Genomic DNA, 16,421 nt, shown 5'->3' with positions numbered 1-16,421 from the left:
AGCCGTCGCCGCCACCACCGCCACCAAGGGCGTGAACCTGCGGGACAAGCTGGAGGGCAACGAGCTGGACCTGAGCCTCAGCGACCTGAGCGAGGTGCCCGTCAAGGAGCTGGTCAGTGCCCCCCCCCCAGCAGCGAAGGGGTTAATGAGGTCCTCCCCACGGGCGGCGAAGGTGTTTATGAGGCCCCCCCACAGGCAGCAAAGGGTTAATCCCCCCACGGGGCAGTGAGGGGGTTAATGAAACGTGGCGCCTCTTCTTCCTCCTCCTCCCAGGCCGCCCTGCCGAAGGCCACGGTGCTGGACCTGTCCTGCAACAACCTGGCTGCGCTGCCGGTAAGGGGGGCAGCCCGCGGGGAGGGCAGGGCTGTGCTCCCTTGCCCTGGGGGGCAGGCGGTGCCCGCAGCGGTGAGGACAGGTCGTTGTCCTGGGGGGGCAGGCGGGTTCCCTGGGAGGGCCCTGGCCCCTTCGTGCTGCAGGATCCCGGCCCAGCCCGGCCCGGCTTGCTGGTGCCTGCCAAGTCTCCGCTTCGTTGCTGCGTCTGTCGTAGTTGGCGGGGGGGATCGCAGCTGCTGACCAGTTAGGAAAGCGAGCCCCATCGCGGTCTTCTCCGGCCTGTCCTCTGCCCCCTGCAGGGTGCGACAAAATGCCCCTGCCTTTCTCGGCCGCTCTTTAGTAGAGTCGATAACAGGGCGGGCGGTTTTGCTCCCGTGTGGGTTTGCAGTCGGACTTCTGCAGTTTGACCCACCTGGTGAAGCTGGACCTGAGCAAAAACCAGCTGCAGCAGCTGCCCTCGGACTTCGGCCGCCTGGTGAATTTGCAGCACTTGGACCTCCTGAACAACCGGCTGGTCACCCTGCCTGTCAGCTTTGCGCAGCTCAAGGTAAAGCCCCTCTGGCAGGCAGCTACCTAGGCCCTTAGGCTGCAGCTGGAGCTTATTTTTTTTTCTTTCCTTGAAGCTGATTTATCTAGTAAAAACATTTGCTTTCTTGCCAGGACAGACCACTGTGGGACTCTGAGCAGCTGGGGACCTGCGCCCCTGCCTGTAGAAACTGCTGTGCTTCTATTAAAAGTCAAACCCCTGCTGGTTTCCTCTCTCTTTTGTCCACGTGGACACTCACTAGCTGTTGCTTCCTGCTTCGATTCACTTGAATAAACAGCCCTGTTTGCATTTGCTTTTGATCGCTGGCCTCATAGGGGCCTGCAGTAGCTTGATCCGTTCATCTTTTCCCTCCTGTAGAATTTGAAGTGGCTGGACCTGAAGGACAACCCCTTGGATCCCACCCTGGCCAAGGTGGCAGGAGACTGCCTGGATGAGAAACAGTGTAAACAGGCGGCCGTCAGGGTAAGGAACCAGTTCTGGGCTTTATTTGGTCTTCTTCCTTGGATTTTATAGCTGTTGTTTCTCCTTTTCTGGCTTAGAGGGCATCAGTGTGGCAGTTCGATGGCTCTTGGTCTGGAGAGGGAATGAGGAGCCGATCCTTTCAAAGTCAATGTTAGCTTTGCAAGACCTCAGTACTGCCCCTGTCCCTGAATGTCTAGGAAGTCATTTAAGCAGTGTGTTCAGCCAGGATTGCCACAAGGAATGAGCCTTGAAATGCTGACCAGCAGGAGCTAGGAGGTGCCCTCAGTGAAATAATCCATGGGCAGGTTTGTAGTGTAGAGTACAAAAGTCTCTGGAGAAGCAGGGGCAACCTGCGTAAAGCGTGACTCCCGGGAGCTGTAGAGCAGGACAAAAATAGGTTGGGGTTTGTGCTGTTGCAATTGTCTGCCGTTTCTGGAGAGGATTCAGTCTTTGTTTGAAAAGATGGGCAGTCACAAAGTGCATGTAACCACCTTTCAGCAATCAGCAGGGATTGCCTCCACTGAGGGTTGCTCTGTGAGCCCCAGGTGGAGGCACTACTCCCAACACCAGCAAATTGGGCAAGTCTTGGTGCAGCCAGGCCAACAGCAGCAGCTGAGGATCTTACCCAACGCAGGTGTTGCTTAGACCTCTTTGGCAGGTGTACCACAAATTAGCCTTGTACCTTCCCTGAGTGCCACTCTGATCTGCTGCTCTGTTTTCTGTTCCCTGACCAAGCTGCTGCTCTGCAGTCTGTCCCCTCTCCAGTGTGTTACATGCCCCACACAGGCTGCCATGCTGCTTGTGGTGCCCATGCACCAGGCTGGCCACCCCTGATTTAGATGCGTATCTGCTTTGCACATGTCCTGTTGGGCAACAGTTCCACACTGAGACTTGTCTCTTGGGTTGTGAAATGGAGTGCCCGTTTTGTCACGTGGCTGTTTCTCCGTTATTTGACAGCCATGTAACTTTTTTTCCTTTGAAGCAATCTCTGGTCCCTGTAGGACGGGCCCTTGGATTCTGTGACAACTTTGTGTAATTTAACAATGGGATGTGTGTAGTAATCACTCTTCTACTTAACTCAGTGTTGAAGCTCCTCCCCCCCCCCTTGTTAAAATAAACTGATTAAAGACATTACATCATAAAATCATAGAATAGTAGGACTGGAAGGGACCTGTAAGATCTTACAAGTCTGATCCCCTGCTATGGGCAGGAGGTAACTGGGCTCAAAGGAGCTCAGCAAGGTGCTTGTTCAGCCTCCTCTTGAACACCTCCAGGGATGGCGACTGCACCACCTCTGCTGGGAGTGCATTCCAGATTCTAGATACCCTTACAGAAGATAAGTTTTTCCTTTTATATCTAGCCTAAATTTTTCCTCAACTAGCTTGTGCCCATTGGTCCTTCTCCTCCCAAGGGTTGCCTTTCTGAAGAGTTGCTCCCCTACATGTTGGTGTTCGTCCCTGACATACTTGTAAGCAGCTATCAAGTCATCTCTTAGTCTTCTCTTACTCAGACTGAACAAACCCAGTTCCTGGAGTCTCTCCTCATGGGGCCCAGCTGTCAGGCCCCTAATCATACGGGTGGCCCTTCTCTGTACCATTTCAAGCTTATCCACATCCTTCTTGAAATGCGGTGCCAGCACTCATCACAGCAGGCTTGTGTATTGCCCGTGCACAGATGCATTGAAGCAGTTGGGGAAGAGCTGAAGGTTGTGGTATCAGGGTAGGAGTTAGGGCTTGTCTGTCCTGACTAAGGCTCAAGGTCAGTCCTAGAGTGCTTTCTTCCTCTTAGTTACGCTCTGACTGTTCCCACGCTGAGGTGACCATTCAAAGCACCTCCTGTATTATCTTGTCTCACCTTGTCCTCTTGGGTCTTGAAGGTGCTGCAATATATGAAAGCCATCCAGTCAGAGCAGGATCGCGAGAGGCAGCGGAGGCTACAAGCGGAGCGAGGTAGGTTCCACTATCCCCTCCACCTCAGTACTGCTCTAGGCTGTGTTTGTTCTACGATGATCCCAGCTTCCAAGGATGTCTAACAAGGATTTCCAAATAGCGTGGCACTAAACACCAATAATGTCTGAACTGGAGGTGGTGAAAAGGTTGTGATTCACTGGAGCAGAGTGGGTCTCTCAAGGACTACTTGGGAGGAAGATTTCCCACTACTGCTGCTCCTGGTGAACTGAGTCTAAATGCTGTCTTGCAGGGACACAAGGCAAAGTTAGGCTTCTTTGCATGTTAAATACGTAAAGATTTGTTATCTCTAAACAGTTAGTAACAAATTGCTCTGATTTACACACTACATGTGACAATATTGTGTGTGGGGCTGCAGTGGGAATGGGGAATTTTCAAGGCTCAGGATTTAAAGGATCCTCTGGCAAGAGTGGTGGTTTTAAAATTGATCATCTTAAAAAGGAACACTGTCAACATAGATCTTACTGTTTCCATTTGCCCGTATGTAATGGGATAATGCCTCACACTGGTATTGTGAGACTTAAAATATTTAAGAAATCCTGCAAGGCGAGAGCTGCTATAGAGCACACAAATGACAGTGGAGGGAAGACTAGCTTGGAGGGTGATGGGAGACATTTAACGCTTCTAGAAAATAAATGTGACTTTGGGTCATTCTTCTATTACTTTACCTTCCTGGTGAGAGAAGGTAAGGGTGGGGATGGACTGAGTGCTCACACTTCAGAGGGGAAAACATTTGCGTTTGATCCCCAGAACTGGAGAAGAAGCGTGAAGCAGAGCAGCGAAAAAGGGAGGCTCAGGAGAGGGAATTGCGGAGGCGAGAGAAGGCAGAAGAGAAGGAACGCAGAAGACGAGAGTATGATGCACTAAGAGCTGTAAAGCAGGAGCTGGAAACACAAAGGAAGAAAGAATCCACCGAGAGCCCCAGTAAGTTAACAAGGCATTTACTGTGAGGAGCACTGCAAATAGAAGGCACTTTCCTCCACACTTTGAGTGAAGGAGAAATAGATGGGTGGGAACAAGGAGGAGTATTAGCATGGCTGTTTCTATCTGCATGTCTGCTCTGCTCTGCTGTTGACAATGCTGTATCTGTTTTTACACAGTCAATGAAGTAGTCACTTGTTAAGCATGGTGGGAAAAACAGGGCCCAGTGGCAGAGCTGAGAATCTTAGAAGACGTGCACCACGGGGGGAGGGAGCAGAACTTTTAGCATCTCTGCAGTGGATGACACTGATCTTAAATCATGAAGTTATACAATTACTCTTGAAAATTATCTCCTCTTCCTCATGATTTCTGGAGGGAGACCTCTTCACATGAGTAATACATATTATCTTCAAGGCTGTCTGATCTCCTTGAATGTTACATGCGACAGCCTTGGGGCCTTCACATACAGGGTCGTCAAAGTCCTTGTGCACTTTTAAACTTTAATAACTTAGGTTGTAGGTATGATAGAAACAATCTGTAAATGGCATTTAAAAGCAAATTTATTAAAGTTTTAGGACAACTAGAGTACACAATGCTAGACCTCAACATAACCATTTTCTTCTCACAGCTGATATGGACTTCAATTCTGTTAGCCTTAGGACACAGTTTACCCTCTTGTCTCAGTTTACCCTCTCGTCTACAGTAGCCATTTTTCATTTGTCAAAAGATCTGAAATAAGAATAAATTCGTTATTACTTATGAAGTCTAGCATTGTGTAGACCAGCCATTTACAGTTTCTATCATACCTACAACCTAAGCTATTAAAGTTTAAAAGTGCACAAGGACTTTATGAAGACCATGTATATTCATGGAATAGGTAAAGCTGGGGCAGTTTAGATATGGGGTACAGCACATCTCCACATGGCAGGCTCATACCTGCAGGCAGAAGCTTTTGTAAACAGTTCTTTCTCCGTGATTCCTCCTTTCCCCATTTCATATCATTGCAGAGCTCTCATCTGCTTCCCGTCCATCGAAGCTGCCCCAGCGCAGGCGTTCGTGGTCCCAGGCGCTGCTGAGGCTGTTGCTCATGCTGTTGCTCTGTGCCCTCTGCACGTTGGCTGTGTGCAGGATGACTGAGCTGCAGCGCCAGCCGCTGTGTGTCAGCGTGAACACTCTGTTTGAGGATGTGGTCACTGCCGTACAGAGCCACAAAACCTTGCAGAACATGCTCCATCGGAACTCGCAGCAGTGAATGTGCTACCCGGACACTTGCATTCCTAGCATCTCTGCCGCCATCCGCACAGCCAGGATTCCTATGGAATCGTGTCCCGATGAAAACTGCTTTCAGTCAGGCAGCGCTGGATTTGCTGGTCCACTCCAAACAGCAGAGCCTCTGCTCAGGTCATCTTTGCTGTGCATGTCTCAGCTGGTCTGCAATTCCCATTGTTTGCCCACATTAACTCAAACTTGTTAACATTTCCTTCTTCCCTAGATTGTAAAATGCCAGTCTACAGCAGAGTGAGGGAAGGCCTTAAGCCTTCCTCAGGCTAACTTTGGCTCTCCAGTGGAGGTTCTTGTCTTGCCACTATGTTTATTGATGAAACCCTCTGCTAAAGTCTGTGCTGGTATGGCTGAATTGGGATAAGAGTGTAGGTGGACCCACTCCAGGACCAGAAGTCTGTAAGAGGGCTGTGTATCAGTACATCAGCGTGAAAGAGGTGATGTGTTATTGGAACAAGTCGACAGTTTTCAATATAACAGTTTTCGCAGCACTCTGTCTGATTGATGTGTGTGTTGCTTACACACTAGGGTTTTACTGTGCTTCCTTTGTACAAATATTTTATCACTACAGTATAGTGGAGGCCCTCACTTAGATTGGTGCCAACACATTGGGGAGATGAGGCATGCGGAATGGTTTTCTTCAAACAGCAGTAGCACCCTTGAAAAGTAGGGGTGCACCAATAGAGATTTTGGGGGCTGATACTGATATTTAAGGAGGCAGCTATAAGTCTGTTGTGGTGGGGAGGGAGAGCGTGGGGCAGGCACTTCCCAGCTGGGGCCGGGTGGAGTGCAGGACAGAGCCATGGCTCATCCTGGGCCCCTGCTGCGCACACACCCCAGGAGGGCATGGAAAAGGATGGGATGCGCTGCAGCTACAGGCTGAGGCTATGCTCAGGGCAGGTGGCGGCAGTGCTGGGAGGGGGTTGCAGCCACCCCAAATTTTGCCATAGCCCCATCTGCTTTTGCCCCCTCCCAGCATCACTGCCTGCCCCAAGTGCAGTCTTTACATGCCAGGAGCACAGCCCTAAGTGTGGCCCCCATGAGCAGCTTGCACCCCCCACCACCCTCCTGGGGTACGTGCAGCAGTAGGAGTCACTTCCTGCCCCAGCCCCACTTCCTCTCTCACTGCACACCTTCCCTGCCCCCTCCCCTTCTACCAGAACAGACATACCAGCTGTATGCAGCTCTCCAAGCTGCTGGGCTGTGCTCCTCGCTACCTATTTGCTGCGTTGCAGCTGCACAGGACATTTATTGGCCAAATGATCAGCCACATCAGGCCAATTTCTGATACAGTCAATTTTCTTTAGAGTGGTACCGATCCAATATTGGACTGATACATCGCTGCACCTCTATTGAAGAGTTCTTGAAAGAATCCAGCACCTAATACTGAGCCAATTCACTCACCACTTTAGTAGAACGAACATTGTAGTTCTAACAAAATTAGCACTGATAAAATGCAAGGCCTGCTGCTGTCAGTGAATGGCAGTGCAAAAAAAGCCCATTTCAGGGCAGTATACATGGGCTTGGCATCCATGTATTGATAAAAACTACTCTTAGGAATAGGTTATGAATCATACATTGCATGAGGCTGAGTTTATACCCAGATCCTCACTTCAGTACTTGCTTTGCTAATACTGAAAGACTTTCTACACTTGCAAATGCATTTAAGTATCAATGGCTTCAAGGAACAGTAAGTACCCACACAAGGCAGATGCTCTCTGCTTTAATTTTAAAAAGATCTCTTGCTGCAGACTTTATTACAGAGTTCAAATTAGTCCAGTCCATAATTAGACTAACCCCCCCCGATCAAGTTTTTCTACACTGATTTAGGGATATGACAAGGAACAAACTGCTTCAAAGGGTGACCATGAAAATATCCCGTCTTACATAGAAAAGATCTGACTGTGTGCTAATAAACCCCTAAAGCAGATCTAGTGCTTCCTGTAGAAGCATAGACTCATTTCAGGATAAAACGTGCAGCTAATCTCAACAACAGTCAACACACTGATGCAGGCAGCACGGCATCCCTGAGTGATAAAGATGATGAGGTGCCTTCTGTAGCCTCCACCTCCATGGCCATTTCAGGCATCTAGGAGGGTCTTGAGGCAGTCCTTGCAGACTGGAGGAACAGATCTTAAAAAGTCTTCAAAGTCCATAACCCCTGTTCTTATCCAAACACATTTTCCCCAGAAGAGCAGTGAATGTTTAACCAGGAAAATAATAAAATCCACAGTCCTAGGTTAGTTGGTAACATCCAGGTAGAGGTCAGGATTGTGGGAGGTCATCTGGAGGAAGATCCGTCTGGAGAGTTCTGGTCCGATCCGCCGGGAGGTGGCTGTTACTCCATCACCCCGGCGCACAGGCGTATCAGCCAGCATGTTCTGCTGCTCCTGCTCAGAAAAGCACCTGCGATAGGCCTGGAACAGCGCAAAAGAAACAGGGATTTGATTTGGCATGCTCTTTGGTCTAGCAAGGACAACAGAGAGACAGTCAGTCACAAGTTTTGCATTTATTCTCCCTTCACACCTCATTTAGCAGCTAAGGTATACCCCAAGAATCCAGAGTGCTCCAATAAATACTGATAAGGCAAGTCCTTAAAACAGTTCCAAGCACAAAAGTTACAACAGAAAGGTAACAACCTTATACCAGCCATCATAGTCCACTTGGCCAATGCACGCTTTCCCCTCTCTGCAAAGGGAAACACTTAAGCAACCTAGAATGTGAAGGTTAGTAAAACAGGCTCTTCTTGTCAGCCTCATTCTGCTCTGTACACCGGTCAGTGTCTTTCTGCTCGGCCAACGGATGTAGGTAAATCATTCCTTCTGATGCCTTAATGGAATGAAATTAGCTGGCACTTATATTTAAAGCCGTAGGATGAGTCCACATGAGCATGGACACTGATTTCCCTGGGGACAAGAAGCGGTGGAACACCTTGTGCCGCTACTACTTGTCCTCGGGGAAAATGCCTGTGCCACATGCCCTCTCCTGGCTGGTTATCCTGGGTTGGGTAGGGGAGGCTGAGGCCAGCAACTGTGCTGGCTCCATCAGCCTTACCTGGAGTCTTCAGGGAGCTGCAGCCACACCACTCCTGCACCTGGGAGCCCGGCAGGCAGCTGGAGCATGGCTCTGGCAGGCCAAGCATGTGCACTGACCTGCTTTGAGGCACAGGTTTCTTTGACCCTGGGATCTCCAGGGTGTAGGATCTTTGACCCTAACCCCCTCCCCCCAACATCTGCATGTATGGTGCCACAGATGGGTCTGTGGCACTACATACCACATGTCCACGCCTATCTGGACATGGCCCTAGGATCCCAAACTGCATCAACCACTCCATCCATGAGGAGTTTCTACAAACTTGTGACAAAGCTAAATGAAAAGCACAGCATAGAAGGATATACTACTGGAGCAGAGAGGAGGACTCAGTACAGACTGCTATAAGTTACTCTCTGTTTAACTTTTTGGAATGGAGTGGGGAAAACAATTTACTGAACACATCTGGCTATCCCCGCCTTTATCAGATCCCTCCATTATCCCAGAAGATAGCCTCCTTCTTATTGCTAGCACCTCTTCACTTGCAACCCAAGTTCCTGGCTCTCTTACTCATTCACTGTAGAGGTGGAAAGAACTTGTAAGCTGTGACTGAGTTTCCCCTTCTGGCAGCAATATCCACCTTTGCAGGCACTTGAAAATCAACTATCGAAAGGCATATGCACATTGTGACTTCCACCTTTCATGGGTTATAATCAGCTACAGTTATGCCCTACATTGCTGAGGAGAGACATGGGGTCAAATGGCGAGTCCCATGAGATTAGTGCGTCAGACTTCAACTCTGCAAGATTACTGACTGCAAATAAAATCCCCGCAGGACATGAATGCACACTGGCTGCATGCACGCTTTTCTTAGCACCTGCAAAGCACACTTACCTGCTCCAGCAGCCAAGGAGAAGGGTAGGCTGACACAACGGCACTGGCCATATCCGGACTAACCCGGTGGAATTGCTGAATCTGCCTCTGCCAAACCTGCAGGAGCCCCTTCCCTGAGCGGTCTACCTTCACGCCTCGGCACCACTCATTCTCCAGGTAGAAGGAGAAACCCGCGTTCTCTCGCTCCCGCCTGATTAGGACAAAGAAAGAGGACAATGAGATCAATGAGACTGGCATAGAACCAGTTGCATAGATATATATGGAGCAGGAAACTACTGGGAGAAACAGTGGCTACAGGATAGGAAACCCTCACACCCAGCACAGAACATGAGAGACCAGCAGCATCAAGGCAGCTGATCAAAACCCGACCTCTCCCCTCTACATGTATGAGCACGATCCTTTTACTGTGGTGCAAAATAACCACACAGCTTACCACATGGATGGGGGTGCTGGCTGTAACAAGAGGCACAGAGGCAGCTCTCCTGACTTCATATAGCTCAGGGCTTTATTGAAAGTTATTCCCCAGGTGCTCTACAGGGGCAGCTTTAAGTCCCTTTTGTGTTACTGGAGCAGCACAAACCAGCCCAATTCACTTGGTCACCTTATTTTTAAAATCCACATCCTAGTATTTTAAGCAACCTTGGAACAAGCCAAGGCATCTGCAAGCTGGGGAAAAGAAATCCATTTCAGGCTTTCAAAGAACTGTGGAAAAGCATTTTAAAGAAAGCTTGTCCATTCCCATGTTGCAGGGGTTTAGGTTGTAGCCGTGTTGGTCTAAGGATATAGGCAGACATAGACCACCTTCCCAGCAACACACTCCTAGCCACCATGGACATTACCAGCCTATACACCAACATCCCACACCAGGATGGCATCCATGCCTGCCTTACATATCTACAGGAACAAGATTACAACCCAGAATACAGACCCAAAGATATCACTGAGTTTATACACTTCATCCTCACACACAACAATTTCACTTTTAATAATCAACACTTCCTCCAGATGATGGGAACAGCTATGGGCACTAAAATGGCCCCACAGTATGCCAACCTTTTTACCTTTTTTTTTTTTTTACACACCAAAAAAGCAGTGATATACAGCCAAGCCCTCAGATACCACTGCATCTGTACTGAAGAGAACACCCGGGATTGCCACCTCACCAATCTTAAAAAGGCTTTCACCCAGCAAGGACACTCCTCCAGAGAGGTAGATCGCACGTTTGAAAGAGCCACCTGGATACCACGTGAAGAACTGCTGCAGTACAGAAGAAAAACACCCACAAATCTCACACCGCTGGTTATGACGTATCACCCCTCCCTTGAACCTGTACGGAAAATCCTCAAAAAATTGCAACCCATTTTAGAAAAAGACCCTATTCTTAAAAAGATCTTCCCAGAGCCACCCATCCTAGCCTTCAGACAAGCACCGAACCTCGCCAACCTCATCACCAGAAGCAAACTTCCTCAAGCCCAGAACACACCAAAAGGATCCAGACCGTGCCATGACAAGAAATGCAAAACCTGCCGACACATCTCCACTATTACTACACCCCACAACAGAGCCATCAGCATCCCAGGATCTTACAGCTGCACCTCTATACATGTAATATATCTCATCCAATGCACCAAATGCCCTGATGGAAGATATGTAGGAGAGACCAGACAACAACTGCGCACCAGAATGAATGCACACCGGAAATCCATCAAAGACAGAAACACCCAATTACCGGTGGGGGCACATTTCTCACAGGAGGGCCACTCTCTCTCCAATCTCTCAGTCCTGATCCTCAGGGGAAATTTACACAACACATCCCAGAGACGAGCCTATGAGCTCCATTTCATCAACCTGCTGGATACTAGAGATCAGGGACTAAACATAGACATTGGATTTTTGATACATTACAATCTGCCTGGCAACTGACTCCCCAGCCCAGCCCAGCCCAGCCCCTGGCTTGGTTACTTTTCATTCCATCCAGGAAGAGCACACACCAACTGCTGCAGCTTCCTGAGCCTGACGAAGGGTTTTTGAACCCGAAAGCTTGCTTAATAACTATTCTCCAACCATATGGGTTGGTCTAATAAAAGATATCAAATTCACCCAAGGAACCTTGTCTGCCTATGTCCATTCCCATGGATTTTATTGACAGACAAAACGCTATGGCTGTTCTGGTACATGGGTTAGGACTGTTCATTCTCACACTCAAGGAATAACCTCTACACAGTTGAAGCTTAAACAAACACAGAACACGTCTTCCACGGTAAGTAATCAAATGGGGGGTTGACCTTGGGGAAGTCTCTTTTGATCACAAATATTTTGAGGGTAAAGCAAAAGCCAGTCTGTCAGGGACTGAATCAGGCCACCAGAGACCGTCCTTATTTACCATCTGAGGTCTATTCCCAAATGTGGGTTGAAAATAAGATCTGTGCTCGATGCCAGAATCCAACCCTAAGATAAATGACTTTGAGATTTCAGTCCCAAACATTACACCTATTTCAAGGCAAGCGACACCTCCACGATCTGGTTTTAAAGCTCATCAATGGCTGCTCAGCATCACCTAGTCCTTCAGCATATACTATATCACATAGCATGGAAGCAAAGCCACAGGCCTGCTCTTTCCCCAAAATGACAACAGTGAGGCTTCTCCCGAGGGAATCTCAAAGGGCAAAATAAGGAACAGAATAAATCCATCTGCTCACTCACTTGAAGGGCGCTTCAGCAACAGACTTGGTGAACATAGTGGCAAAGTCGCTAAGGTCCTTCCAGTTCTCAAGGCATCTAACCTGGATGCCTGTGTGAAGCTGCAGATCTACCAAGGCCTGCAAACATAGGATGATCAGGAGTGAGTGGGGAAAACACCCTTTTCATGTGTAGGATGCTGCCCCAATCCCTCACCACAGCCAGCTGGAGGACAAGAGTCCTCCCCTCCATGGGCTCAGCTAGCTTATTCCACTAAAAAAATATAGCTTAGGCTCTACTAACAAACAGGCACTGCAGACTAATATAATTCTTTGTCAATTGTCATAGATTAGCTCTTCCTCCCTGTTCTGCACTACCTATCCACCGCATTGTTGCCATACTGACATACTCCAGTTCAGCTTGTCTGCTGGGCTATGAAGGAAGATGGGCGTTAGGCTGAAGAGGCCATTACAGACATGGCATCTGGAACCAGCAGAGACATTCTGGTCTCCAGGGAGGGGAGCCAGGTGTTCAGCTTTTGCTTGGTATGCAGAGCTTAGCCTGAACAGCTGCACTTGCAAACAGGGGTTTAAATGCTCCTTGCCCCAGAGATGGTTTTCTCAGGCAAAACCTGAAATTGAGAGAGCTTGCAAAGGCCAAGGTTGCTGCATCCCTGCTCCGAGGTTACCCACTTCTTCCACGTCCAGCCTGGACACCTCTGGCCCAGAAGCCTCCTTCTCCTTCTGCCTTTTCCGTTTCCTCTGTCCCTCCTTTTGGCTTCCATTTGGCACTGCCTGTCGTGGCCTCTTCTGTGACTGACTTTTGTGAGACCTGAGAAAAAGACCCAGAGGTCACCTCTGGCTCTAGTCCCGGCTGACTGGGGGTAGTCTGCAGCTACCCCAACACCAGCCTCCCCTGACAGAAGAGGATAACTCTGGTTACAGATGCTCCCAACACCCAGCCTTTACCAGTATGAAATGCAACAAGCAACAGAGCAGAAGACCGGTGTCATTCTGCATGTATGGCAACACTTCTGCTAAGCTTACCAGAAACCTCTGCAGTAAGAATTCTAACCTTAGGTATTTCTCTAGTTCTACTACAGCCAGTGCCAGAGTCTTCCCAGGAATCTTCTCCATGACACGAGCCACAAAGCTCCGTAAAGTCTCCTTCTGTCCGTCTGTGCTAGACTGGACTTCCTGCAAAGGCACCTGCAAAATGCCAGTTAAACCCTTTAAATCACACAGGCTAGGTCACAGCAGGAAAAGGTAATCGCTGGTTCCTGTACTACTGGAAAAATCAAATCCCTCAGACGGAAGAAAAACAGCTGCATTCTGAGGTTGCCTTCCAGTCCCACAGCAGAGGTGGTTCTATTCATGTCAGTGTGAAAGGTCAGGCAACATTTAACATTCACACAGGCTAAACAAAGATCACATTAAAGTACGCAGCACCTCACCTGTCTGTAGCTGTAGATCATGGACACAAACTCCTCTGTATGAAGCAAAAGAAGGACGTTGGGTTCTTCTGTCCAGCTCTCTTCTTCAACCTGTCCAGAGATGAAGACAGCTAACATTGAATCATTAGTGCAAAACAGTCCTGTTCTGATCCTAGCTGCAATGATGCTCAGGTTTACAGCCACTACTCATGGCCGCAACATTTAGGAGGCAAGAGGGTGGAGCTGCTCAGGATGGTGATAATTATTGCCCAGGCAGCATCCAGTTATTAGCAATCAGAGAGAAAATATCCATGAGACTGAGACCACTGAGGCTGTAGGGAGCAGAGAAATGGGCCAACTAAGAGGAGAGCACTAAGAGGGGTTGGTAGAAAGTAAGGGTCTGAGAACACAGATAATCCATCACAGGTTTATCTGACATTCATATACGGCATCAAACTACTTTACAGAGAACCAATGCTAGAGACATCAAGGGGAAATGCCAAGGCAGCCTGAAAAGTGGGGAGCAAGCCGCAGAGCAGAGGTATCAGCTAACACCTCTGGGGAACGAGGAGAAGAAATTGAAGTGTGCGTTTGGGGAAGTATGGGGTCACCAGCTCACAAGTACAGCGGGGAGTATGTTGGAGAGGAGCGTGGATATCAGCAAGGGACCCTGAAACAAATTTCAAGAGGGACAGGATGTCAGCAAAGGTCACAGAGAAGGCAGGCAAAACAGTCCCAGGTCCTGGAAGAACAGCATGCCAAATGGGCATGTTAAGACTCGCACTAGAGAAGGATTTGAGCTAGTGCAGAAAGGGAGGCAAGGCAGCAACAAGGATTTCAGAAGCAGCAAGGCCAAAAGGAGGAGACCATTTTAGGGACCATTCCAAGAGAGATTAAAAAAAAAGGAACAGGGTTCACTGAGATCAAGGAGACACGTCAACATTTCTACCCTTGCAACCAGGGTTAAAAATTTTTGAGTTTCAGGGATTTTGGAGATGTACAATGAGATTTTAACACAGGAGAATGACTAATTCAGAAGCACCCCACAGTACGGAGTTATGGGTTAACCACAAGCTAATGGAACCACAGCACTTTGCATTTCCGAGTAGACAACTGGTGGGTGACTACAGCTACGGGACAAGAAACCCTCACACCCAGCACAGAATAAGAGAAACCAGAAGCATCAAGGCAGCTGCTCAAAACTTAACCTTACTAATATAGATAGGGAAAACAGGTCATTTTGCTGTGGTGCAAAATAACCGCACAGCTTACCACATGGAAGGGGGGGGGAGGGGGACTAGCTGTAACAAGAGGCACAGAGGCAGCAATCCTGACTTTGTATTCTTCCCCTGGCGGGGTGCATTACACAACGATATTCCCCAGCCACTCACCAGGACCAGCTCTAGGTCCCTTTCGTGTTACTGGAGCAGTACAAAGAACTAGTGCGGGCACAAGCCAATCCAAATCACTTGGTCTTCTTATTTTTGATATCCACTTCCTGGTATTTTAAGCAACCTTGGAACAAGCCAAGGCATCTGCAAACTGGGGAAAAGAAATCCATTTCAGGCTTTTAAAGAAAACTTGTCCATTCCCATGGATTTATTGACAGACAAAATGCTACAGCTGCTCTGGTATGTGGGCTAGGGCTGTTCATTCTCACACTGAGGGATGAACTCTACGCAGCTGAAGCTTAAACAACACAGAACACATCTTCCACGGTAAGTAATCAAATGGGGGGTTGAACTTGGGGAATATTTTTTGATCACAAATATTTGAGGGTAAGGCAAAAGCCTGTCTGTCAGGGACTGAATCAGACCACCAGAGACAGTCCTTTATTTACCATCCGAGGTCTACTCCCAAAGGTGGGTTGAAAATAAGATCTGTGCTTGATGCCAGAATCCAGCCCCAAGAGAAGTGAGACTTTGAGGTTTTGGGCCCAAACACAACACCTATTTCAAGGCAAGAGGGACCTCCATGGTTTGGTTTTAAGGTTCATCAACGGCTGCTCAGCATCACTTAGTCCTTTACCACATAGTATATCATATAGCATGAAAGCAAAGCCACAGGCCTGCTCTTTCCCCAAAATGACAACAGCGAGCCGTCCCCTGAGGGAATCCCAAAGTCAAAACAAGGAGCAGAATAAGCCCATCTCCTCGCTCACTCAAAGGCGCTTCAGCGACAGACTGGACGAATGCACAGAGCCGCTGCGGTCCTTCCAGCTCTCGAGGCATTGAGCCCGGACGCGTGCGAGATGCTGTGAAGCTCACGGGGAGGCGAGAGCTTCCCCTCGGCTCGCGCATCAGGAGTATTTCTAAGTCCACATCCGAATCCGCGCAGATCTCACTCGCCCTCGGCTTTGTGGCTTTCCGTCTTCTCAGGCAACTGCCCGACTACGGGGCCAGACGCGCCGGTTTCTCAGCTCCCCGTGGCGGCGGGTGGGAGCCGGAGGCGGCAGGAGACAAGGCTCCCAGCCCGCTCACTCAGCAGCGCCACCCTCGCCAAGCACACGGTGCTGCAGGACATCCGAATCCGCGCAGATCTCACTCGCCCTCGGCTTTGTGGCTTTCCGTCTTCTCAGGCAACTGCCCGACTACGGGGCCAGACGCGCCGGTTTCTCAGCTCCCCGTGGCGGCGGGTGGGAGCCGGAGGCGGCAGGAGACAAGGCTCCCAGCCCGCTCACTCAGCAGCGCCACCCTCGCCAAGCACACGGTGCTGCAGGGCAGACCCCCACCCTGCCCGCCCGCGACTCTGCGCCCCGCAGGCTGAGGCCACGAGCAGGGGCCGTGGGGGTGCCGTACCTGAGCGGGCCCCGCGGCCCTCCTCCTCCAGACCATGCTGCCCGCCACGGGCTGCGGCTCGATGACGCAGGCGCAGG

The 16,421-nt window shown here is 49.4% G+C and overlaps 2 protein-coding genes across 2 annotated transcripts in view; one reads left to right on the top strand and one right to left on the bottom strand.

The window, feature by feature from the left end:
- LRRC59 (leucine rich repeat containing 59) overlaps positions 1 to 6,002 on the top strand; it is a 9,856-nt gene extending 3,854 nt beyond the window's left edge. The window contains exons 2-8 of the mRNA XM_006019790.1: positions 3 to 112; positions 274 to 333; positions 722 to 880; positions 1,238 to 1,342; positions 3,219 to 3,291; positions 4,060 to 4,233; positions 5,238 to 6,002. Of these exons, the coding sequence (XP_006019852.1) occupies positions 3 to 112; positions 274 to 333; positions 722 to 880; positions 1,238 to 1,342; positions 3,219 to 3,291; positions 4,060 to 4,233; positions 5,238 to 5,482 (926 nt within the window). The 3' untranslated portion in view covers positions 5,483 to 6,002. The remainder of the gene's footprint in view (positions 1 to 2; positions 113 to 273; positions 334 to 721; positions 881 to 1,237; positions 1,343 to 3,218; positions 3,292 to 4,059; positions 4,234 to 5,237) is intronic.
- A 147-nt stretch (positions 6,003 to 6,149) lies between these two features.
- On the bottom strand, positions 6,150 to 16,419 carry EME1 (essential meiotic structure-specific endonuclease 1; the record flags this gene model as incomplete). The annotated part of the gene is made up of 7 exons (XM_006019748.3): positions 6,150 to 7,928; positions 9,436 to 9,625; positions 12,139 to 12,254; positions 12,807 to 12,945; positions 13,189 to 13,322; positions 13,568 to 13,657; positions 16,345 to 16,419. Coding segments are annotated over 7 exons (921 nt in total), but the record flags the coding sequence as incomplete, so codon positions are not given.
- Between the last annotated feature and the right edge of the window lie 2 nt (positions 16,420 to 16,421).

The sequence above is a fragment of the Alligator sinensis genome, unplaced genomic scaffold (genome assembly GCF_000455745.1).
Source record: "Alligator sinensis unplaced genomic scaffold, ASM45574v1 scaffold876_1, whole genome shotgun sequence".
Lineage (NCBI taxonomy): Eukaryota > Metazoa > Chordata > Crocodylia > Alligatoridae > Alligator > Alligator sinensis.
This window is presented reverse-complemented; position numbering and strand designations above follow the sequence as displayed.